Source organism: Hemiscyllium ocellatum, chromosome 25 (genome assembly GCF_020745735.1).
Source record: "Hemiscyllium ocellatum isolate sHemOce1 chromosome 25, sHemOce1.pat.X.cur, whole genome shotgun sequence".
NCBI lineage: Eukaryota > Metazoa > Chordata > Chondrichthyes > Orectolobiformes > Hemiscylliidae > Hemiscyllium > Hemiscyllium ocellatum.
The window spans coordinates 1,762,485-1,788,056 of NC_083425.1; the positions used below are offsets into that span (position 1 = coordinate 1,762,485).

Consider the following 25,572-nt stretch of genomic DNA (forward strand, 5'->3'; position numbering starts at 1 on the left):
TATCTGTGATGCTGGGGACCACTGGAGGAGGCTGAGATGGATCATCCCCTCAGCACTTGTGGCTGAAGATGACAGTGAATGCTTCAAGCTGATCTTGTAATGGAAATGGAATGAATAATGGAAACCAGGATGTTAGCAAAAGAGGTCAGTGGATGAAATCTGTATTTATGACAAAGAATACACACAGACCTATCTCTAATATAGGGTGAAATGAGCACCAGACACACAAGTAAACTCAAAGGAATTCTGTCTCACTTCTGTCTGTGCAGGATTGCAGAATCATTGCTTATTTCCCATTTGGAACAGCGTCTGCCTGAAAACCACAAACCAGAGCAACTCTCCCCTTCCCTCAGCCTCCCTCCTGCATTCTGCAGGCTTACATAAACTATTAGCACAACTTCTGTATTCGTTGCTCCTTCTGTCAGAATGCTGTTAATGGTGTCCTACGACTAGCTTTTTGTCCTCTCAATTCCTGGTCACCATGAAACCAAGAAATTGATGTAAGCATGAAGAATTGCTGGAAATTGGCTGGGTTTGGGAATCTGAGAAAACTTCATGAAACCTGAATGTGACCTTTACGCACTCAACAGTGAATTGTATTGATTAGATTCTCTGAGATCTGGTGAGAGACAGAGACCATCATTTCATCCATATTTGTACATGGCCTAAGATCCACAGATACAGGACCATGAAGCCTCATCAGAACATCAAAACGAGGAGCAGTTCAGCCCCTTGAGCCTACTCCACCATTTAATACAGTCATGACTGATTGCATCTCAGCCTCAATCCCACTTTCCTGCCTCCCCTCCATAACCCTTCAACCTGCTACTAATTTAAACTCTGTCTATCACTTTCTTAAATTTATTCAGAGTCCCTGCATCCACCGCACTCTGCATTAGTGAATTACACAGATTCACAATCCTTTGAGAGAAGTTATTCATTCCTATGTTCATTTTAAATCTGCCATTCCTGAGCTGAAAACCATGAGCTCTTGTAACTTGTCCTGCAAGGGAAAGCATCTGTCCTACACTGACTTTGTTGATCCTCTTTGGTGTGATGATAGGAATCAATCGGATACATAGCCAGGAATCTGAAATGTTTGCGGTGATGGATGGGGTGTTTACTAGTTTTGCTGGGCTGGATATAAATTTGATTGGCAGGGGAGTGGCAATCTCAGACAGAGTTCAGGTTGGAAGGCAGCAAAACCGAGAACAGGAAATAGAATAGTAATATGCAAAATTAGAAAGCAAACAGAGCAAAGTCAAGCATTCAATACAATCAAAATATGGAATAATGTTAAAAAGACAAATTAAGGGTACACAGCATTGTAACAATATTGATGATTTGAAGATACATTTAGAGATTTTTGTCATTTAAGAATAATCAGGCGAAAAGGAAGGTGGATAATAAGGGATGTGTTTCTGGAAAGATTCCTGTTGAGCGAGAGGTCACAAAGAGGACCTCACACTCTCGGAAAAGGGAGAACAGGGAATAACACCCCTGTTAGATTAACATCAGTCACCAGAAGAATGTTGGAATCCATTCTAAAGAATACGATGGCTGGGCATTTAGAAAGGAATGGTAAAATTAGACAGAGTCAACATGGATGTATGAACAGGAAACCATTTTTGACAAACCTATTGGGCCTTTCTCACAGTTTTGTTTATAGCATAGACAAAGGAGAGCCAGATGCAGAGTTCTCAGAGTTTCAGGAGTCTTTTGAAAAGTTCCCAGATAGCTAACAAATAAATTTTGAGCCCATGGGATTTGGAGGTAACATACTGGTGATGTTTCCCAGAGGTTTGTGGGAAGCTAGGGAGAGTGGGAGATTGATGGGCCCCTTGCTGAGATATTTGTGTATTGGTGAGGTGCCGGAAGACTGGCGGATGGCTAATATGGTGAAAAGCCAGGGAACACCAGACCAATGAGCCTGACGTCAGTGACGGGTAAGTTGTTGGAGGGGATTCTGAGTGACATGATTTACGTGCATTTGGAAAGGCAAGGACTGATTAAGGATAGTCATTATCACAAAAAAGGTAACGTTGGGCAAGCTAATGGAGCTAAGGATTGACAAGTCTCCTGGCCCTGATGGAATGCATCCCAGGATGCTAAACAAGATGGTGGGAGAAAAAGCAAATACACTTGTGGTAATTTTCCAAAATTCATTGAATTCTGGGGCAGTTCCGGCTGATTGGGAAACAGCAAATGTGGTGGCACTGTTTAAAAAGGGCGGTAAACAAAAGATGGGGAATTATAGACCAGTTAGCTTAAATTCTGTAGTGGGGAAAATGCTTGAGTCAATTATCAAGGAAGAAATAGCAAGGCATCTCGATAGACATTGTCCCGTTGGGTAGACGCAGCATGGGCTCATGAAGGGTAGGTCACGCTTAACAAATCTTTCAGAATTCTATGAAGACAATACAAACACAGTGGACAACAGGGAACCAGGAGATGTGGTGTACCTCGTTTTCCAAAAGGCATTCGACAAGGTTCCGCACAAAAGGCTGCTGCATAAGATAAAGATGCAAGGCGTTATTAGTAAAGTATTAGCATGGATAGAGATTGGTTGACTAACAGGAAGCAAAGAGTGGAGATAAATGAGTGCTTTTCTGGTTGGCAATCAGTGACCAGTCGTCTACCTCAGGGATCAGTGCTGGGACCACAATTATTCACAATTCATGTTGATGATTTGGAGTTGGGACCATGTGTGGTGTGTCAAGGTTTACAGATGACACTAAGATGAGTGGTAGAGCAAAGCGTGCAGATGACTATGAAACTTTGCAAAGGGACACAGATAGTTTAAGTGAGTGGGCAAAGGTCTGCCAGATGGAGTACAACGTTAGTAATTGTAACGTTGTCCATTTTGGCTGGAATAACAGTAAAAAGGACTACAATGTGAATGGTAAACAATCACAGCATGCTGCTGTGCAGAGGGACCTGGGTGTCCTTGTGCATGAATCACAGAAGGTTGGTCTGCAGGTGCAACAGGTAATTACTCCACTTGCCCGCCATCTCACTATAACCCTTAATCCCTTTACAAGGCGGCAAGTGGAATTTTGTCCTTCATTGCTAAAGGGATTGAGATGAAAAGCAGGGAGGTTATGTTGCAGCTGTACAGGGTGCTGGTGAGGCCACACCTGGAGTACTGTGTGCAGTTTTGGGTCTCCTTACTTGAGAAGGGATGTACTAGCACTGGAGGGGGTGCAGAGGAGGTTCACTATGTTAATTCCAGAGCTGAGGGGGTTGGCTTATGAGGAAAGCCTGGCATTATATTCATTGGAATTTAGAAGAACGAGGGGGAATTTATAGAAATATATAAAATCATGAAGGGAATAGATAAGATAGAAATAAGAGGATGTTTCCACTGGCAGGTGAAACTAGGACAAGAAGGTATAGCTTCAAGATTAGGGGGAGGAGATTTCGGACTAAATTGTGAAGGAACTTCTTCACCCAGAGGGTTGGGAATCTATGGAATTCCCTGCCCAGTGAAGTAGTTGATGCTTCCTCAGTAAATGCATTCAACGTTAAGATAGATAATTGTTTGAACAGTAAAGGAATTAAGGGGAAAACTGAGTGGGCAGGTAAGTGGAGCTAAGGCCCCGAAACGATCAGCCATGATCTTATAGAATGGCAGAGCAGTCTCGGGGGGCTAGACGGCCTACCCCTGCTCCTAGATCTGACATCAATAAGTCTTTGTGCAGGGGAAATTTCAGTAACCTGATTGAATTTTGACCTAGAGATGCTGCTGTTGGTGAACAATGTCAGAAGTCACACAACACCGGGTTATAGTCCAACAGGTTTATTTGAAATCACAAGCTTTCAGAACAATTCTTCTTTGTCAGATGAAGTCACTTCACCTGATAAAGGAGCAGCACTCTGAAAGCTTGTGATTTCAAATAAGGCTGTCGCACTATAACCCGGTGTTGTGTGACCTCTGACTCTGATTGAACTTTTTGAAGTATGGACAAAGAAGATTGATGAAGGCGGAACAGTAGATGTTGCCTATAAGGACTTTAACAAAGTGTTCAACAAAGTTCCACAAGGTAGAATGGTTAGCAAGGTTAGATCACATGGGAGCTAGCCATGTGAATGCAAAATTGGCTTCAATATAGGAGAGGGTGGCAGTGGAGGATTGCTTTTTGGACTGGAGGCCTGTAACCAACAGTGTGCTGCAAGGATCAGGGCTGGGTCCACTGTTTTTTTTGTCATTTATATAAATGATTTGGATGTGAATATAGGAAGTAAAGTCGGTAAGTTTGCAGATGACACCAAAATAGGAGGTGTGAAGATTATTTCAGACAACAATGGGACCTTGATCAGATGGAGTTTAAGCCAAATAAATGTGTGGTGGTGCACTTTGGTCAGGCAAACCAGGGCAGGGTTTATACGCTTGATGGTAAGATCCTGGGGAGTGTTGCTGAACAAAGAGACCTTGGAGTGCAGGTTCATAGCTCTTTGAAAGTGGAGTCGCAGGTAGATAGGATAGTGAAGAAGGCATTTGGTAAGCTTGCCTTTATTGGTCATAACATTGAGTATAGGGTTGAGAGGTCATGTTGTGGCTGTACAGGATATTGGTGAGGCCACTTTTAGAATACTGAGCACAATTCTGGTCTCCCTGCTATAAGAAAGATGTCGTTAAACTTGTGAAGGTCCAGAAAGGATTTACAAGGACGCTGCCAGGATTGGAGAGTTTGAGCTAAAGGAAGAGGCTGAATAGGCTGTTTTCCCTACAGAGTCAGACTGAAGGATGACCTCATAGCAGTTTATAAAATCATGAGGGACATGAATAGAGTAAATGGCCAAGATCTTTTTCCTAAGGTGGGGGGAGTCCAAAATCAGGTTTAAGGTGAAGAGGGGAAAGATTTAAAAAGGACCCAAGGGGCAACTATTTCATGCAAAGGGTGGCACATGCATGGAATGAGCTACCAGAGGAAGTGATAGAGGTGGGTATAAGTCCAGCTTTTAAAAGGTATTCAGATGGATATATGAATAGGAAGGGTTCAGAGGATTATGAAGCAAATGCTGATAAATGGAACTAGGTCAGATTGGGATGTTTGGTTGGCACAGATGAGTTGAACCGAAGAGTCTGTTTTTGAGCTGTGACTAATTGGTTAATAGATAGAAAGCAGACAGTAACTCCAAGGCCACGCCCACACCTCCACACTCACTTCCCTCCAAGGCCCCAAGGGATCCTTCCATATCCGCCACAAGTTCACCTGTACCTCCACACACATCATCTATTGCATCCGCTGAACCCGATGTGGCCTCCTCTATATTGGGGAGACAGGCCGCTTACTTGCGGAACGCTTCAGAGAACACCTCCGGGCCGCCCGGACCAACCAACCCAACCACCCCGTGGCTCAACACTTTAACTCTCCCTCCCACTCCACCGAGGACATGCAGGTCCTTGGACTCCTCCACCGGCAGAACATAACAACACGACGGCTGGAGGAGGAGCGCCTCATCTTCCGCCTGGGAACCCTCCAACCACAAGGAATGAATTCAGATTTCTCCAGTTTCCTCATTTCCCCTCCCCCCGCCTTGTCTCAGTCGGTTCCCTCAACTCAGCACCGCCCTCCTAACCTGCAATCTCCTTCCTGACCTCTCCGCCCCCACCCCACTCCGGCCTATCACCCTCACCTTGACCTCCTTCCACCTATCCCACCTCCATTGCCCCTCCCCCAAGTCCCTCCTCCCTACCTTTTATCTTAGCCTGCTTGGCTACTCTCTCTCATTCCTGCTGAAGGGCTTATGCTCGAAACGTCGAATGCTGACACAAAACTAGGTGAGGGTGTAAGTTGTGAGAAGGATGCAAGAAGGCTTTGTATATAGAAGCATCAAGCGATAGGAAGGTAAATTGTATGGTGGCCTTCATCACATTTCTGGCGTAGTTGTACAGAACCTTTTTACAATCATACATAAGTGCTGTGCACAGTTTTGGTTCCCCTGTCTAAGGAAGGACATACCTGCCATTAAGAGAATGCATTGGAGTTTCACCAGACTACTCCCTGTGATGGTGAGATTGTCCTGTGAGGAGACAGAGGAAACTACATCTGCATTCCTTCGTCTTTCACAGAGTAAGTGATGATCTCACTGTAACTCACAAAATTCTTTCAGGCACAGTCTCAGACTAAGGTACAAGCCAGGGGGTGAGGAGGAATTTCTTCACTTTGGAATTCTCTAGTCAGAGGATTGCTCGATTACTGAGCATGTTCAAAGCAGAAATTAATAGGATTCCAGAGATTAATGAATGACATGAAGGGAGATGGGGGTGATGGGAAAGATGGCATTGAGACAGATGACTAGTCATTATCTGTTTGAATCTGTGAGCCTGCTCTTGATCTTATTTCCTAGATTCCCTGATGTTTATTAAATCCAGTGTGTATGGTGATAATTGGCTTGGATTTGTCATACAGTGATCACCAGTGGTTGGAAAATTGATCTCGAGGAAAATCAAACACTGAACAATTTTGAAGACAGGAAGTACAAGATTGATAAATGTCAGGAATACCCTGTGTTTAATATTGGTGGACATACACAGAGTAACAAGAATACGGAATGCTTTATACACAGCGTGACAGAACCCAGCAGAGTTTAATGTACATATGTGTAGTAACACTGCACAATGAATTCATGACCTCTGTTAAGTTCTCCTTTATATCTGCTGTCTTGCCAATATAAATTATCATGACATCAACACAGATACCAAATGTTTCTGAGTTTTAGCCTTCTTTGTAACAGCACAGAACCTGTCTGCTCCTACAGTGATTCACGGGTCAATGATGTGACTGTGATTAAGGATGTAAATTCAGCAAGTGCTGTTCACCTCTACACACACTGTGCACTTGCCAGGCTAACACTTTGCTGCACAGCAAGTGCTCAAATTCAAGAGCCGCTCATGTGCCACCATCCCATTCCCAATCTCCATGAGCATTTCTGAAAGGGCATTCACTTCAGTATCAGTGGTGCCAGGGGCACATGATATTGTATTGATCAGAGTGTTCGATCATCCACAAGATGGGGTAAGCCTGTAATGGGAAACATGAAACAATGCAACTTTCCGTTGGATGCCAGAATGCTAGGTGGGGGGAGGCTTTTATAAGGTACATTGATAAGAGTGCATTGGGCAGATTATTTCCTCTGGCTAGAAAATCATCAGCAGGGAGATACCATCACAGACTGATACACAGTACGTGAGGCCATTTGGCCCATTGTGACTTCTTAATAATATTCAAAATAAGTTGTTCATGAAGAACCTCCAATTTCTGTGTAAGATTCTCTCCACACAAAGTCACTGTCCTTGCTTGCTTGCATCCTCCGAACGCCCGTGATTTTTTACCTGTGGGGATTGGTCAACACTGCTTGGTTTAGGCGTTGCCAGTGACTCTGGTTCCTCCAGGCTCTGCAGAAACTCTTTGACATGCTCCAGCTCGGAGGTGAGGCCCAGGGATTCAGCAATGGGCTTTCCAAGTTCGAGGTGGAAAGTGCTAGAAGGCAGGATCAGGGGTGGGTGATTGTCAAAGCTTTCCAGGATGTCAGCTGTAACCAAGGAGACAGAGCAGTCAGTGGGTGCAGTGTGCTGAACTGCTCCTGACTGGATCATAACAGCTGAGCCAGTGCAGGAACTGCATGATCCTTTCCTCCATGTAAAAAGCAGTCACTCACTTTCACATTCCCCTCCATAATCCACTTGGTGCAATTGTGGGTCATGATGTAAACCTCGCTCGCACATCATGCAAAGGATTCTTTGGGATTCTAACAGTGGCCAGGACTGAAACATGAGACTGGAAGTAATTAGACAGTTTTCAATCTCAACAATGCCCAAGTTCTAAACCAATTAAAGATCATGATTTTATTTTCCTGCTACATTAGATATAGGAGCTTTACTCTGTATCTAACCCCGTGCTGTCCCTGTCCTGAGAGTGTTTGATGGGGGACAGTGTAGAGGCAGCTTTACTCTGTATCTAACCCCGTGCTATCCCTGTCCTGGGAGTGTATGGGCTTTGACACTGGTTGTGAGTATCAGTGTATAGTTTCATGGTAAAAGAGTTGCCTTTGATAAATCTGATAACTTTGTTGAAAGGACATTTTCCAAAGAGGAATGTTTCAGCCTGATGGGAAATGTTTCTGAAAAATCAAAGATGTGCAGGTTAGGTGGGTTATCCATGGGAAGTGTAGTGTTACGAGGAGAGGGTGTCTGGGTGAGATGCCCTTCCGAGGGTTGGTGCAGACTCGATGAGCTGAATAGCCGCTAGCTGTACTGTAGGGATGTCATTACTCTATGAACCCTGTACTAAATCCATCAGGGGGAAGTGGGCTGCGTAATATCAGGAGGACATGAAGGATGAGCCCCTTCCCATCCGTCAAGCTGCTTCCTTTGTCAGAGCACCTGAAGTGAGTTTTAGGAGCTGTAAATTAGTGAGCCTTGTGATGTACATCAATACAGTACTCTGTTGGTGACATTAGAGGAACATGGATGATAGCATTCAAGAACATTCCGTGAATGGCCACTCACTTGCTCTGACCATGGAAGAACAGTCAAAGAGTTCAGCCAACTGGATTGTCGAGCACTGAGTAAGAATTAAGTTGGTTGTGAAGTGATGCAAGCGCAGAATGCAGTGTCCAGCTCGATGGGGTGAAAGCCTAGACGTTCGTGTCTCTGAACACTACGTGTAAGCAGCGTGGAGAGAAACATAATACAGTTTCTCCATGAAGCCAAACTCGTGGTTCCCGAATCCAGTCGGAAGATGAGAATCTCAAGGCAGAGACAGTGCACTAGCGCGGGGATCGGAAATTATAACAACGGGGAACACAAAGGGTGCTTCTGAGCTAATAGTACAGAATAACTGGGAGACATGGAACATTACAGCACATTACAGGCCCTTCAGCCCTCAATATTACACTGACTTGTGAACCAATCTGAAGCCTATCTAAGCTACACTATTCCATTTTTATCCATATGTTTATCCAATGAACATTTAAATGCCTTAAAAGTTGGCGAGTAAACTACTGTTGTTGTGGTTCTGCTCGCCGAGCTGGAAGTTCAAATCAATCAGATTTTAAACTACTGTTGCAGACAGGGCATTCCACACACCTGCTACTCTGTGAGTAAAGAAACTACCTTTGACATCCGTCCTTATCTTTCACCCCTCAATTTAATGCTATGTCCCCTCGTGCTAGCCATCACTATCCAAGGAAAAAGGCTCTCCCTGTCCACCCTATCTAACCATCTGATTATCTTATATGTCTCAATTAAGTCACCTTTCAACCTTCTTCTCTCTAACAAAAACAGCCTCAAGTCCCTCAATCTTTCCTCATAAGATTTTACCTCCATACCAGGCAACATCATAGTAAATCTCCTTTGAACTCTTATTAAAGCTTCCACATCCTTCCTATAATGCGGTGACTAGAACTGCGCACAATATTCCCAAGTACGGCCGCACCAGAGTTTTGTACAGCTGTAACATGATCTTGTGGTTCCAATCCCTCAATCAATAAAAACAATATACTGTATGCCTTCATAACAGCCCTATCAACCTGGGTGGCGACTTTCTGTTACTCTTTCTAAAGTGAATCACCTCACACTTTCCCACATTAACCTCCATTTGCCACTTCTCAGGGCAGCTCTGCAGCTTATCTACGTCTCTCTGCAACATGCAACATCCTTCCGCACGATCCACAACTCCACTGACCTTAGTATCATCCGCAAATTTACTAACCCATCCTTCTATTCCCTCATCCAGGGCATTTATAAAAATGTCAAACAGCAGTGGCCCGAAACAGATCCTTGCTGTACATCACTAGCAACTGAACTCCAGAATGAACATTTCCCATCAACCACCACCCTCTGTCTTCTTTAAGCTAGCCAATTTCTGATCCAATCCACTAAATCCCCCTCAATCCCATGCTTTCATATTTTCTGCAATAGCCTACCGTGGGGAACCTTATCAAATGCCTTACTGAAATCCATATACACTACATCAACTGCTCTACCCTCACCCACCTGTTTGGTTACCTTCTCAAAGAACTCAATAAGGTTGGTGAGGCAGGACCTACCCTTCATAAAACCATGTTAACTATCCCTAATCAACTTATTCCTCTCCAGATGATTATAAATCCTAACTCATATAATCTTTTCCAACACTTTACTCATGACTAAAGTAAGGCTCACTGGTCTATAATTACTAGGATTGTCCCTACTCCCCTTCTTGAACAAGGGGTCAACATTTGCTATCCTCCGGTCTCTGGCACTCTTCCTGTAGACAATAGCGACATAAAGACAAAGGCTCTGCAATCTTTCTCTGGCTTCCCAGAGAATCCTAGGATAAATGCCATCTAGTCCCGGGGCCTTATCTATTTTCATGCTTTCCAGAATTGCTAACACCTCCTCCTTGTGAACCTCAATCCCATCGAGTAGCCTGTATCGCAGTATTCTCCTCAACAAAAATGTCTTTTTCCAGCGTGAATACTGACGAAAAATATTCATTTAGTGCTTCTTTTATCTTGCTAGACACAACTTCCCACTACTGTCGTTGATTGGTCCTAATCTTTCTCTAGTCACTCTTTTATTCCTAATACACCTATCAAAAGCTTTAGGGTTTTCCTTGATCCTTTCTGCCAGCGACTTCTCATGTCCTGGCTCCTCTTAGCTCTCCAGTTAGGTCCTTCCTGGCTAACTTGTAACTCTCAAGCACCCTAACAGAGCCTTCACGTCTGATCCTTACAGAAGCCTCCTTCTTCCTCTTGACAAGAGATTCAACTTCTTTAGTAAATCACAGTTCCCTCGCTCGACCACTAACTCCCTGCCTGACAGGTACATATTTATCAAGGACCCACAGTAGCAGTTCCTCGAATAAACTCCACATTTCAATTGTGCCCATCCCCTGAAGTTTCCTTCCCCATCCTATGCATCTTAAATCCTTCCTAATGGCATCATAATTGCCTTTCCCCCAACCAAAGCTCTTGACCTGCGGTACATACCTATCCACCTACCTCCAAATCTTAACACGTGGCCGGGTTCATTACCCAGTGCCAAATCCAATATGGCATCGCCCCTTGTTGACCTGTCTACATACTGTGTCAGGATGCCCTCCTGCACACATTGGACAAAACCTGACCCATCTAAAGTACTCTAAAGTATTTCCAGTCAACATTTGTAATATTAAACTCTCCCATGACAACCAGCCTGTTACTATTGCTCCTCTCCAGAATCATCTTTGCTATCCTTTCCTCTATATCCCTGGAACTAGGGATGTAGATTACAGTGGTATTAAGTGGCATCCTTAATACCACTGTAATACTGTCTTTGACTAACAGTGACTAAAACATCTAAACCCCAGAACCTGCAACAACCATTCCTGTCCCTGCTCTACCCATGTCTCTGAAATGACCATACTGCCAGTTTACCCACCTTAGATTAGATGACTTACAGTGTGGAAACAGACCCTTCGGCCCAACAAGTCCACACCGACCCGCCGAAGCGCAACCCACTCATACCCCTACATTTACCCCTGACCTAACACTACGGGCAATTTAGCATGGCCAATTCACCTGACCCGCACATCTTTTGGACTGTGGGAGGAAACCGGAGCACCCGGAGGAAACCCACGCAGACACGGGGAGAACGTGCAAACTCCACACAGTCAGTCGCCTGAGTCGGGAATTGAACCCGGGTCTCAGGCGCTGTGAGGCAGCAGTGCTAACCACTGTGCCACCGTGCCGCCCTTATTCCGGATGCTCCTGGTGTTGAAGTACACACACTTCAATCCACCTTCCTGCCAGCCATAACACTCTTGTGACCTTGAAACCTTATTTAGGACCTCAATATTCTCAACCTCCTGGACACTGGAGCTACAATTCAGGTTCCCATCCCCTTGCTGAATTAGTTTAAACCCTCCTGAAGAGCATTAGCAAATTCCCCACTACCCCGTCCCCCAGGATATTGGTACCCCTCTGGTTCAGATGAAGCCCATCCTGTTTGTACAGGTCCCACACACCCCAGAACAAGCCCCAATTATCCAGGTATCTGATTCCCTCCCTCCTGCACCATCCCTGTAGCCACATGTTCAACTCCTCTCTGTCCCTATTCCTCGCCTTGCTAGCAAGTGGCACAGGTAACAAATGAGATAACAACTCTCTGTTCGAGCTCTAATCTTCCATTTTAGCTCTTTGAATGTCTACCTTAAATCCCTATTCCTTTTCAAACCTATGTCATTGGTGACTATGTGGACGACGACTTGGGACTGCGGCCCTTCCCACTTAAAGATCCTGAAAACACTGCACTGCCTGCCAGTTCCCATTCCGCCCCCGGCAGTAACCTATCTGCATTTTTCTTGTACCCAAGATGTAACTACCTCCCTGTAACTCCTCTCAATAACCCCCTCCCATGGTGTCCCTGTCTTGGGAGTGTTTGATGGGGTAACAGTGTAGAGGGAGCTTTACTCTGTATCTAACGCAATGCTGTCCCAGTCCTGGGAGTGTTTGATGGGGTGACAGTGTAGAGGGAGCTTTACTCTGTATCTAACCCTGTGCTGTCCCAGTCCCTGGGAGTGTTTGATGTGGCACTAAGTGCCTGAACTGGAAACGCTGAAGCATGGGGTTTCGCTGATGGTTGCGATCCCCTTCAATGAGGTGCTCACCTGTTCTCAGCGCCATGTGTTGGTCCTCTGGAAGGGGATTCCACACCGGCGGGCACGGCCGGCCTGGGTTATATTCCCTCAGCATGTGATGGAGCTGCGATGGGTTCAAACTAAAAAAATCGCTTCGCAGAGACCTCCAGTTAGCCTGCAAAGAAAAGTAAACATTTATCAGAGTTACAGACCTGAGTGTGAGTGTGTGTGTGAGTGTGAGTGTGTGTGTGTGTGTGTATGCGCGCACGCATGGGAGAGAGAGAGAGAGAGCACGAGAGCAGTCACGTGTTGGAGAGAGAGAGACAGTGCGCACGTGTGTGTGTGTGAGTGAGGGTGTGTGTGTGTGTGTGGTGCGTGAGAGAGTGTGTGTGTGTGTGTGTGTGTGTGTGTGAGAGAGAGAAAGAGGGAGAGAGAGAGTGTAGGGGGGATGAATTGTGTGAGTGCATGTGAACAATGAGGGCAGTTCGGGGATTTGGGAAAGAAAGGACTGAGGTGAAGGTGTGGGATTAGGGTCTTTTTGTAAATGCTGTTGAGAAGCTGGCAGTGGATGAAGGGCTGGCATTTGGGGTCAGGGAAAGCTGGGGCAGTGGGTGGGCAGAGGGCATGAGGAGTAAGGTTGGCACAGGAGGGTGCTGCTGGCATGCCACAATAAGTGGCAGAGATTTTTCCTGAGATATAACAGGCTCATCATGTTGTGCGTTCAGAGCAGTTTGCAATTCGTGTGGCCTCAGTCTCTCTCAGTAATAGTGCATCAACATGCTTCCGCCACTGTGTGCAATGAGATGAAAGGTCAGTGTTGATTGGATTGAGAGATTGGGTTGTCCCTGGGAGAATAGTTCTGTGCTGAGGTCAGTGTGACAGCTTCCTGCTGACTGTGGCACTCTCCTTCCTTTCAAAAACAATGGGACAAGCTTTCCTCTCCAAATCCCATTTCTGTTCTCAACACGTTCAAATCCCCCCAAACAGCCTCACACTTCCAGAGAGCCTCTCTGGCTTCCTGCTCAATCTGTTGTTCCATTGTCAACATATTCCTGCTCACTGGCCTCTCACTCCCCTTCCGAGTCAAACTCACCAGAATCCAATACACTCGAGACTCTGGCTCTCTGTGTGGATGGGGGCAAGGGCTGGAAGGAGGATAGGCAACTGACCCTAACACTGTGGTTCTGGGAACCGTTCACAGCGTGAAGGAAAGGAGAAATGTAGTTGTAATTGGGGATAGTATAGTCAGAGGAATGGACACTGTTCTCTGTAACCAGGATCAACAGCCCGGAATGCTGTGTTGCCTGCTTGGTTCTCAGGTACAGGATCTCTCATCTGGGCTGCAGAGGAACTTGGAATGAGAGAGAAAAGACCCAATTGTCACAGTCAAAGTAATATACCAAAGATATCTGCAGAAAGAGGAAAGAGGCTTTGCTGAAGGGTGATGAGCATTTCACAGCTCAATTTAAAAACAGAACCACAAAGGTCATAATCTCCAGATCACTACCTAAACCATGAGTTAATTGCCACAGGGTCAATAAGATTAACGAGGTAAACATGTAGCTCATAGATTAGTGTAGGAGAAACAGGTTATAATTCATGGGATATTGGCACCAGTACTGGAGAAGGAGGGAGCTGTTCCGATGGGACAGGCTCCACTTGAGTCATGCTGGGATTAGAGTCCTGGTGACTCACATAACTAGGGCTGTGCAACGGGCTTCAAATAGCAGGGGGTGGGGTTCAGTTGCATGGAAAATTAAAAAATTCAAAGTGTACGCCGAAGTCAGAGTGCACGTTCGTGATGAAATTGATTGTTACCAGAAAAAAGGAAGGTACAGAGCGTGTGAATATTATATTGCACCAAGGAATTGGACAAGACCCCAGGGAAGTTTGATAATAGGACAGACTTAAATGTTTCATATCTCAATGCAGAAATCAGTTGGAATAAAATTAATCAGTTAACAGTGCAAGTAGCGACAAATAAGTATGATTGGTGGCAATTAATAAGATGTGGTTGCAGGGACAGCAGGCTTGGGAGTTGAATATCCAAAGGTACAGAGAGTTTCAGAAGGTTAGTGTAGGAGGGAAAAGGAGATCTGGAGCTGTGTTAGTAAACGATAGATCAGTGTTCTAATGAGAAGCACTGCAGATCGAGACATATAATCTGTCAGATCGAGATAAGAAATTACAAAGTTTAGAAGCCTCCTGTGGGAGTAATCTATAGATCCCCTTGCCAGCATTCCATCTAATTTCCCCAGTGGCGGCGTGAGCCTCTGAGGATCAGCTTCTGAAACAGAAAGTCATTGTTGCGATCAGCATGCTGGCGCTGATCACTGTATGGAGAACATCCGCCCCCCCCCCCCCCCCCCCGCCCCAGCAGCAGCTCCCACAATAAGGTACAGTGTGAAGCAGAACATACAGGGGCCTTGTGAGAAAGGTATAATATCAATCATGGGTGAGTTTAACATGTATATAGGCTGGATTAATCTAGTTGACAAGGGAACATTAGAGATTATTGCTTGGAGAACCTACCAGGGAGCAGACTATTCTGGATTTGGTATTGTGCAGTAATGTGGGATTAATTAATCATCACATAGTAAAGGATTCTCTGGGGAAAAGTGGTCACGGCATGCTGGAATTTCAGCTTGAGGACAACACACTGGAGTCCCACACTAAGGTCCTGGAGTTAAGCAGAGGTAACTGGGTGGGTAGGAGCACGGATTGAGCCCTGCTGGACTTGGCTGCATGTACAGTTACAACATTTCAAAGATATTTGGACAGGTGCATGAATTGGAAAGATTATGAGGGATATGGGCCAAACGTAGTCAGGTGGCGGGGGAGCAGTTTAGTTTGGGAATCTGGTCGGCATGGACTGGTTTGACCAAAGGGCCTGTTTCCATGCTGTATGAGTAGGAGTGGATGAAAGGCAGAAAGACACAACAACTAATGAACTGTGGCAGACATTTAAGGAGGTATTCAATTCTTCCCAACTAAAATATATTCCAAAGAGAAAGAAAGGTTGCAGATAGAGGTTAAAAAAAAAATTCATGGCTAAGCAAGGGGATTAAAGATATCATAAAGACCAAAACTATATACCATATTGCAAAGATCAGCTGGAGGTTAAAAGATTGGGGAACATTCAAAAGGTCAATAAGAGGTTACTAGAAACAGTAATAAAAAAAAGAGCAATGGTCAAACTAATGGAAAACACAAAATAGCAATAGATAGCAATGGCTTCTCTAAGCGTATAAAAAAGAAAAGAGGAGCTAAAGTGAATGTTGCTGCCCTAGAAGATGAGATTGGGGGGTTAATAACGGGGAACACAGAATTGTGTTCTGAATCAATAGTTTGTCTCAGTTTTCACAGTGAAGGACAGTGCAACTATTCTGACAGTGACTGGTAATACCGAGACTATAGAAAACTGCCTTGGAGGTAACAAACAGAGGATGGAGGTGGAGGCTTGCTTTTCAGACTAGAGGCCCCTGACCAGCGGTGTGCCACAGGGATCAGTACTGGATCCACTTTTGTTTGTCATTAATGTAAATGATTTGGATGAAAATATAGGAGGCATGGTTAGTAAGTTGTAGATGACACCAAAGTTGGTGATGCAGTGGAGAGTGAGGGGGGTTATCTAAGATTATAAAGTCATCTTGATTAATTAGGCCAATGAGTTAAAGAGTGGCAAATGGAGTTTAATTTGGATAAATGTGAGGTATTGCAGTTTGGTAAAACAAACAGGGTTACCTAGGGGTTCAGAATCATAATTCTTTGAAATTTGCATCAATGGTAGATAGTGTGGTGAAGAAGACATTTAGCACGTTTGTCTTCATTGCTCAGGCCTTTGTGTATAGGAATGAAAAGAATTGCAGATGCTGGAAATGAGAAACAAAACAGAAATTGCTGTTATAGGAAGGATATTATTAAATGAGAGACGGTTCGGAAGAGATTTTTCAGGATGTCGCCAGGAATTAAAGGATTGAGTTATAAAACAGACTGCAGCAGCTGAGACGTTTTCCACTGGAGCATAGGAGCATGAGGGGTGACTGTATCGAGGTTTATAAAATCATGAGGGATATAGGTGAGGTGAATGATAAGGGTCTTTTCCCCAGGATGGGAGAATTCAAAACTAGGGGCATATTTTTAAGATGAGAGGAGAAAGATTTAAAACAGGACATGAAGGGGCAATGTTTTTAAAACAGAGAGTGGTTCATGTATAGTATGAACTGCCAGAAGTAGAGAATGCGGATACAATTATAATGTTTAAAAGACATTAGGATAAGTACCTGAATAGGAGGAGTTTGGAGGAATATGGGCCAAGCACAAGCAAGTGGGTTTAGTTTAGGTTGGGAACATGGTTGGCGTGGACTGGTTGGACTGAAGAGTCTGTTTCCGTGCTGTATGACTATGACTCTAAAAAAAGGAACTTAAGACAATCACTTTTGCTAATGAAATAGTACGGAGCAAACTATTAGGGTCAAAGGTAGCCAAGTCCCCAGGGCCTGATCACATATATCCTAGCTTCTTAAAGGAAGTGACAGCAGAGTTACTGTACCCTTTGGTCATAATATTCCAAAATTCCCTGCATTCTGGAAAGTTTCCAGTGAAGTGGAAATGCTAATGTAAATTCTTACTCAAAAAGGGGGGCAGCAAATCGGAAATTATAGTAAAATAAAACAAAGAACTGCAGTTGCTGGAAATCTGAAGAAATTCAGAAAAACAGCAACTGCTAGAGAAACTCAGCAGGTCGGCAATATCTTAGATTAGATTAGATTACTTACAGTATGGAAACAGGCCCTTCGGCCCAACAAGTCCACACCGACCCGCCGAAGCAAAACCCACCCATTCCCCTACATTTACCCCTTCACCTAACACTACGGGCAATTTAGCATGGCCAATTCACCTGACCCGCACATCTTTGGACTGTGGGAGGAAACCGGAGCACCCGGAGGAAACCCACGCAGACACGGGGAGAATGTGCAAACTCCACACAGTCAGTCGCCTGAGTCGGGAATTGAACCTGGGTCTCTGGCGCTGTGAGGCAGCAGTGCTAACCACTGTGCCACCGTGCCACCCCTCTGGAGAGAGAAAGCAGAGTTGACGTTTTGAGTCCAGAGACCCTTCTTCAGAACTAACGTTAGCTCGAGAAAGAAGTCAGCCTTATAAAGGGATTGTTGATTGTAAGCCAGGGAAGCTAGATCAGTGATAATGTGTAAATGGGTAAAATTGGGTTGGCTGTGCTGAAAACAGCCCATGTCATGCCAGGCCAAGGGCTGTGGGGGTGGGTTCAAAGACATGGAAGGTGGTGGCTCAGGTTTTAAGAGTCTTGAAGGCTGCAAGATCTCAAGCAGAAAATGATGCTGTTCCTTCAACATGTGCTAAGCAATACAGCTGAGCCAAGACAGAAACATTGGCTACACTGGTGTGTTCAAATGGCAGGCAACTGGCAGCTCACAGTAATGTTTGCAGACAGAATGTTGGGGTTCTGCAAAGTAGTTGCTCAGTCTGTGTTTCATCTCCCCCAGTGTTAAGGAGACCACATTGTGAGCAGTCAATACAGTGAAGTGCAGGTAAATCGCTGCTTCACCTAGAAGGTATGTTTAGACCTTGGATTGTTAGGAAACTGTAGACCGCTTGGATAAACATCTGTTGTTGGGAAATTATTGAGAAATCATTAAGGAAGTAGGAAAGGGACATTTGGAAAGATAAATTTGCAATCTGTAGTGATTGTAACAAGGCCAGCCAGATGGATCTCAGAGTATGAGTTCCCTGAATGGAACTGTTAATAGGAATGGAGGCTGAGGTGAGATCGGCCATGATTGTATTAAATGATGGAACAATAGACAATAGGTGCAGGAATACGCCATTCTGCCCTCTGAGCTGCTCCACCATTCATTATGATCATGGCTAATCATGATCCTGTTCTTGCCTTAACCCCTATTTCCACAATCCTTGAGAGCTCTATCCAACTCTTTCTTAAATGAATCCAGGGACTGGGCCTCCACTACCCTCTGGGGCAGAGCATTCCACACAGCCACCACTCTCTGGGTGAAGAAGTTTCTCCTCATCTCTATCCTAAATGGCCTACCCCGTATTTTTAAGCTGTGTCCTCTGGTTCGGGACTCACCCATAAACGGAAACATGTTTCCTGCCTCCAGAGTGTCCAATCCTTTAATAATCTTATACGTCTCAATCAGATCCCCTCTCAGTCTTCTAAACTCAAGGGTATACAAGCTCAGTCGCTCCAATCTTTCAACATAAGATAGTCCCGCCATTCCAGGAACAGGCTAGATGGGCTGAATGGCTTCTTCCTGCTCTTAGGGTTCTTATGTAAACCCCCTCAATGCCCAAGCCTCTAAGAACCTGTTTGAGTAGAGTGGATACAGGGATCTGCTCCTTATTTTGGTCATAAAGCTGATGGATTAGCTGAGAGCAGCCAGAGCACAGGCAGCACAGGGACAGTCTAGTGGTATTAACCCAGAGAACAAGGTCATGTCCTGGGGACCCAGGTTCAAATCACACCACAGCAGAAGGTGGAATTTGAATTCAATAAATAGCTGGGATTAAAAGTCTAATGATGACCATGAATCCATTGTTGGAAAAACCCAGCTGATGTACGAATGTCCTTTAGGGAAGGAAAGTGCCATCTGTATCTGGTCTGGCCTACATATGACTCCAGACCACAGCAATGTGGCTGACTTTTGACTGCCCCCTAGGCAATTAGGGATGGGCTGTGAGTGAATAAAAATAAAGAACAGACAAGGGGCTATGGAGAATAAAGCAGGAATAGGAATGGCACTCCTCCGATCACAGCTGCTCCTGATTTCCAAGTGGCCCTTCACAAAGCCCAACCCATTCCCAATGCTCAGTGAGGTTTTGACCCCCAGTGAAGCAGAGCAGAAGCTCCTGCACAATGAATAAACAAACTTATAAAGAATCTTCAGATATTTAAAATAAACAGGCCTAACTGGGACACTCTCCGTGTACTGCAAGAATGGAGACACAGAGACATCCCTGAATGAAGCCTTGTGGTTCCATGACTCCATGCCAACAAATGTCGTTACACTATCAAAATGTCTACCACTGTAACTCACTGGAATGACATAAATTTGAACTTTTCACACAAAAGCATGTCACTATTTAGACCGTGCCCCATCCCACTCCGAGTGAGCCTGTCCTGACCTTTGGAGACCTTGAAGGTTTTGATGCAGAGAGAAGCAATTACAGTGATGCTGATTTGAAGAGGGGATACTGAGACCCGAGATGTCACCAAGTAGGCCTCATTATCTCAGAGAAAGAGCTAATTATGAAAATTCAGTGAAAAGCAAGAAGCAAGTGAGATTCTTGATGTCACGAGGAATTAAGGGCTACCGGGAGAATGCAGGTAAGTGGAGTTGAAATGCCCATCAGCCATGATTGAATGGCGGAGTGGACTCGATGGGCCAAATGGCCTTACTTCCACTCCTATGTCTTATGGTCTTCTATAAAGCCAGAAATTGTTAAAGGGCATTGCAGAGGATGAGAGTGGAAGGTGGAAGGTTTTCACTGGCCAAAGTAAACTCACTGCAGCATTATGCAGCTTTCACTCCTTCCTAATTAACTCAGAAATTTCCCAGCAGCCCACCTTAGCTCATTCCTCAGAGATCAGGGGGACCAGGGACCCTACCAAGACTGGAACAGGAAGTCTGGTACAGGCTGGGGCCACCAGTTGTGACTCACTCTAGCTTAGAGCACAGGACATGGAACATTACAGCACAATACAGGCCCTTCAGCTCGCGATGTTGTGCTGAGCTCTGAAATTAATCTGATGCCCATCTAACTTACACCGTTCCATTATTATCCATATGTGTGTCCAATGCCCATTTAAATGCCCTTAACATCAGTGAGTCTACTACTGTTGCAGACAGGCAACACTCTGAGTAAAGAACCTACCCATAATATCTGTCCTAAATCAATCACTCCTCAATTTAAAGCTATGTCCCCTCGTGTTAGCCATCACTATCCGAGGAAAAAGGCTCTCACTGTCCCCTATCTAACCCTCTGATTATCTTATACGTCTCGATTAAGTCACCTCTCAACCTTCTTCTCTCCAATGGAAAACAGCCTCAGTTCCCTCAGCCTTTCCTTGTAACACCTTCCTTCCATACCAGGCAACATCCCAGTAAATCTCCTCTGAACTCCGCATCCTTCCTATAATGTGGTGACCAGAACTAAACGCAATACTCCAGGTGCAGCCTTACCAGTGTCTTGTACAACTGAAGCATGATCTCATGGCTCCAAAACACAATCCCGCTACCAATAAGCACCCACCCACAATATGTTTTTTAACAACCTGGGTAGCAACTTTCAAGGATTTATGCACTTCGACAGAGATCTCTCTGTTCATCCACACTGCCAAGAATTTTACTATTAGCCCAGTACTCTGCATTTCTGTTATTCCTTCCAAAGTGAACTACCACACACTTTTCCACATAAGCTCCATTTGCCACTTCTTAGCTCAGCTGTGCATTTTATCCATGTCCCTCTGTTACCCACAACATCCTTCGGCATTATCCATGATTCTGCCTACCTTAGTGTTATCCGCAAATTTACTGACACATCCTTCTACACCCATATCCAGATCATTTACAAAAATAACAAACAACTGCAGCCCCAAAACAGTTCCTTGCGCCACATCACCGGTAACTGAGCTCCAGGATGAACATTTCCCATCAACCACCAACATCCGTCTTCTTTCAGCTAGCCAATCTCTGATCCAAACTGCTAAATCACCTTCAATCCCTAACTCCATATTTTGTGCAATAGCCTACCGGGCGGAACCTTACAAATGCCTTACTGAAATCCAAATACACCACGTCAATCACTTTACCTTCATCCATCTGTTTTGTCACCTTTTCAAAGGACCCAATAAGGTTAGTGAGCCAGGACCTACCCTTCACAAAACCGTGTTGACTATTCCTAATCAAATTATTCCTTTCCAGACTGTTATAAATCCTATCTCTTATAACCTTTTCCAACACATTACCCACAACCAAAGTAAGGCTCACTGGCCTAAAATTACCGACTTCCCTCCTTAAAGAAGGGAACAACATTTGCTACCGTCCAGCCATCGGCACTACTCCTGTCAACAATGCTGACATAAAGATCATAGCCAAAGGCTCTATAATCTCCTCCCTGGCTTCCCAGAGAATCTGAGGATAAATCCCATCTGGCCCAGGGGTCTTATCTATTTTCAGATCTTCCAAAATTACTAAAGCCTCCTCTTTATCAACCGCAATCCCATCTAATCCTGCAGCCTGTATCTCCGTATTCTCACTATCATCACCCTTTTCCAATGTGAATAGGAAATGACAAAAAGTATTCATTCAGCATTTCACCATGTCCTCAGATTCCACTACTGTCTTTGATTGGCCATAATCTTAGTCTAGTCATTCTTTTATTCCTGGTATACCTAAAGAAGGCCTTGGGATTTCCCTTCATCCTATCCGCCAACAACTTGTCATGTCCCCTCTCCTGGCTTTTCTTAGCCCTAGCTTCAAGCAGCAACTTTGCGAGATCCTAACATCTATCTTCTACCTTCCCACAGCGAGTGAGAACATGTCGGAGAAGTCAAGAGAGGTTGGAAAAAGCCCCTCCCCCATTCAAAAAGGGAAACTGAGTGAGCCCAGATAATCCCAGTCTGTTTAATATCAGAGCCTGGATTGTATTCTTTAATTTGCCACCAATTTGGAAATAGGGAATGCAGAGATCAAATCTGGTAACCTAGAGAAGCCACAGGAGGATGGTAAGACGACAGTGGATGGGCAAAACAATGGCAGATTAAATTTAATTAAATATGAACACAATAGAACATCTCACTAAACAAAAAATAATAATGATACTGCGAATAGGGAACAGTAAGGTGATGTGGAAGAGATTTAAAAAAGCATTTACAATACACAAAAAGCACAACTTCAACTGGATAAACTGATTAAAATGCTCACAGATTTTATGGCAAGTATTGGAGGATTAATACTCAGGATGTAAAAGATGCAATACGTTCACAAGACTACAGCTGGAGGTTTGGGCTCCACACTCCAGGAAGGATGTTGAGACAGTAATCATTAGGAGACAGCACAGACTCATCAGGAAGTTGCCTGGTATGAGGAAATGCAATACAAAGAAAGATTTGGAAAAACTGAAGCTGTTTTCGTCACAAGATTAAATGATAATTTGTCACAGGCATCTCTAAACATAATGCCAGAAGTAACAAATTCTTCCAGTTACTGAGAAGTCTAGAACAAGGAAACATTTGTCTAAGAATAAATCTGAAAGATTTGATACAAAGCATAGGTGCAACTCACTCAGACAGAGTATTGTGAGGCTGTCAAATTCAGTCTCAAAGTTAGTGAAAGAAGCAGAACTCTTGTCAACAATCACAAACTGGTTGGATAGGTGGCTAACAACAAAAGCTGGTATTGAGATACACCCAATTGTTTTTTGAATGATTAGCCTTATAAAACAGACCAAACAGATACTACCTTCAGTCTTAGTCAAAGAGCTAAGAAATATATTGTTTGTACAGTATGCTGAGAGAAATGGGCAGGGTGGATGCTGAAAGAATCTTTCCCCTTGTGGGAGAGACTAGAATTAGAGGACGCTGTTGAAAAATAAACCTCTCCTAGTTAAGACAGATATGAAGAGAAGTTGTTTCCCTCAGTTGGGTGAAAGTCTTTGGAGTTGTTTTTCCCAGACAGTGGTTAATACTGGGTAATTGAAACTTTTGAAGGCAGAGGTTGATAGAGTCTTGACTAACAAAGGTTCCAGCTGTAGGTAGGAAGGTGAAGTTGAGGCCGCAATCAGATCAACCACCATCTTTTAAATGGTGAAGCAAACTGGAGGGGGCCAAAAGACCCACTCCTGCTCCTAATCCACAGGTTTATATATTCATAAAAGGGAAGAGGAACACAGAGGTTACAAGGGATTAAAGTCCTGCTCATGTTCTAAATAAGACCCAAGATTAAGTGGTGGGAGAAAGCAGTGGTACAGTGGAAATGGCTTGGTAAAGCAGAGACCCAGGCTAATGTTCTGGGACAAATCTGAATTCAATGAAACCTGGAATGAAGAGCTAGTTTATGGTGACCCATGGTGATTACCAAATCTCTAATGTCCTTTGGGAATGAAATCAGTTGCCCTAACCAGTCTGGACTATATGTGACTCCTATCCCATGAAATGGCTGAGCAAGGGAAAGGTAACAATTACTGGCCTTGCTAGCAATATCCACATCCCACAAAATCAAAACATCATTGTTTTCTTATTAAAATTCAATGTAATCCAGGAAAGAAAATAAGAAATTGATAGAGTAAGTGAAAAATGGCCATCTTCACAAAACAAACAGGAAGCCAAATTAGTCACAATTGGTCTAAACCTCGTGTACATCACCTGTGCAGGATTTCAGCTTTCTCAATCCTCATATCATTGTCAGGCTTTTGACAATCGAATTAACAAGAGTAGTGATAAGCGGCTCCATTTCGGAATGGCAGGCAGTGACCAGTGGGGTACTGCAGGAATCAGTACTGGGACCGCAGCTTTTTACAATATATATTAATGATATAGAAGATCGTATTAGTAATAACATTAGCAAATTTGCTGATGATACAAAGCTGGGTGGCAGGGTGAAATGTAATGAGGATGTTAGGAGATTACAGGGTGACCTGGACAAATTAGGTGAGTGGGCAGATGCATGGCAGACGCAGTTTAATGTGGATAAATGTATGTTTATCCACTTTGGTGGCAAGAACAGGAAAGCAGATTACTACCTCAATGGAATTAATTTAGGTAAAGGGGCAGTACAGAGAGATCTGGGTGTTCTTGTACACCAGTCAATGAAGGTAAGCATGCAGGTACAGCAGGTAGTGAAGAATGCTAATAGCATGCTGGCCTTCATAACAAGAGAGATTGAGTATAGAAGCAAAGAGGTTCTTCTGCAGCTGTACAGGACCCTGGTGAGACCACACCTGGAGTACTGTGTGCAGTTCTGGTCTCCAAATTTGAGGAAAGACATTCTGGCTATTGAGGGAGTGCAGCGTAGGTTTTTTTTAAGATTAGATTAGATTTACAGTGTGGAAACAGGCCCTTCGGCCCAACAAGTCCACACCGACCCGCCGAAGCGCAACCCACCCATACCCCTACATTTACCCCTTACCTAACACTACGGGCAATTTAGCATGGCCAATTCACCTGACCCGCACATCTTTGGACTGTGGGAGGAAACCGGAGCACCCGGAGGAAACCCACGCAGACACGGGGAGAATGTGCAAACTCCACACAGTCTGTCGCCTGAGTCGGGAATTGAACCCGGGTCTCAGGCGCTGTGAGGCAGCAGTGCTAACCACTGTGCCACCGTGCCGCCCACAGGTTCACGAGGTCAATTCCTGGAATGGTGGAATTACCTTACACTGAAAGACTGGAGTGACTGGGCTTGTATACCCTTGAGTTTAGAAGACTGAGACGGGATCTGATTGAGACATATAAGATTATTAAAGTTAAAAATCACACAACACCAGGTTATAGTCCAACAGGTTTAATTGGAAGCATACTAGCTTTCGGAGCGACGCTCCTTCATCAGGTGATAATGGAGGGCTCGATCGAGCCCTCCACTATCACCTGATGAAGGAGCGTCGCTCCGAAAGCTAGTGTGCTTCCAATTGAACCTGTTGGGCTATAACATGGTGTTGAGTGATTTTTAACTTTGTACACCCCAGTCCAACACCGGCATCTCCAAATCAAGATTATTAAAGGAGTGGACATGTTTCTGCTGATGGGTGAGTGCTGAACCAGAGGACAATAAGGGTAGGCCATTTAGGACAGAGATGAGGAGAAACTTCTTCACCCAGAGAGTGGTGGCTGTGTGGAATGCTCTGCCCTAGAGGACAGTGGAGACCCAGTCTCTGGATTCGTTTAAGAAAGAGTTGGATAGAGCTCTCA

The 25,572-nt window shown here is 44.5% G+C and overlaps 1 protein-coding gene across 3 annotated transcripts in view; it reads right to left on the reverse strand.

The window, feature by feature from the left end:
* Positions 1-25,572, reverse strand: part of radil2a (Ras association and DIL domains 2a) — a 108,628-nt gene that overhangs the window by 32,924 nt on the left and 50,132 nt on the right. For all 3 annotated transcript variants that reach the window (XM_060844658.1, XM_060844659.1, XM_060844660.1), the window contains exons 11-12: positions 12,639-12,783; positions 7,340-7,539 (exon numbers count right to left, since the gene is read on the reverse strand). In XM_060844658.1, coding sequence (XP_060700641.1) covers positions 7,340-7,539; positions 12,639-12,783 — 345 coding nt within the window. The remainder of the gene's footprint in view (positions 1-7,339; positions 7,540-12,638; positions 12,784-25,572) is intronic.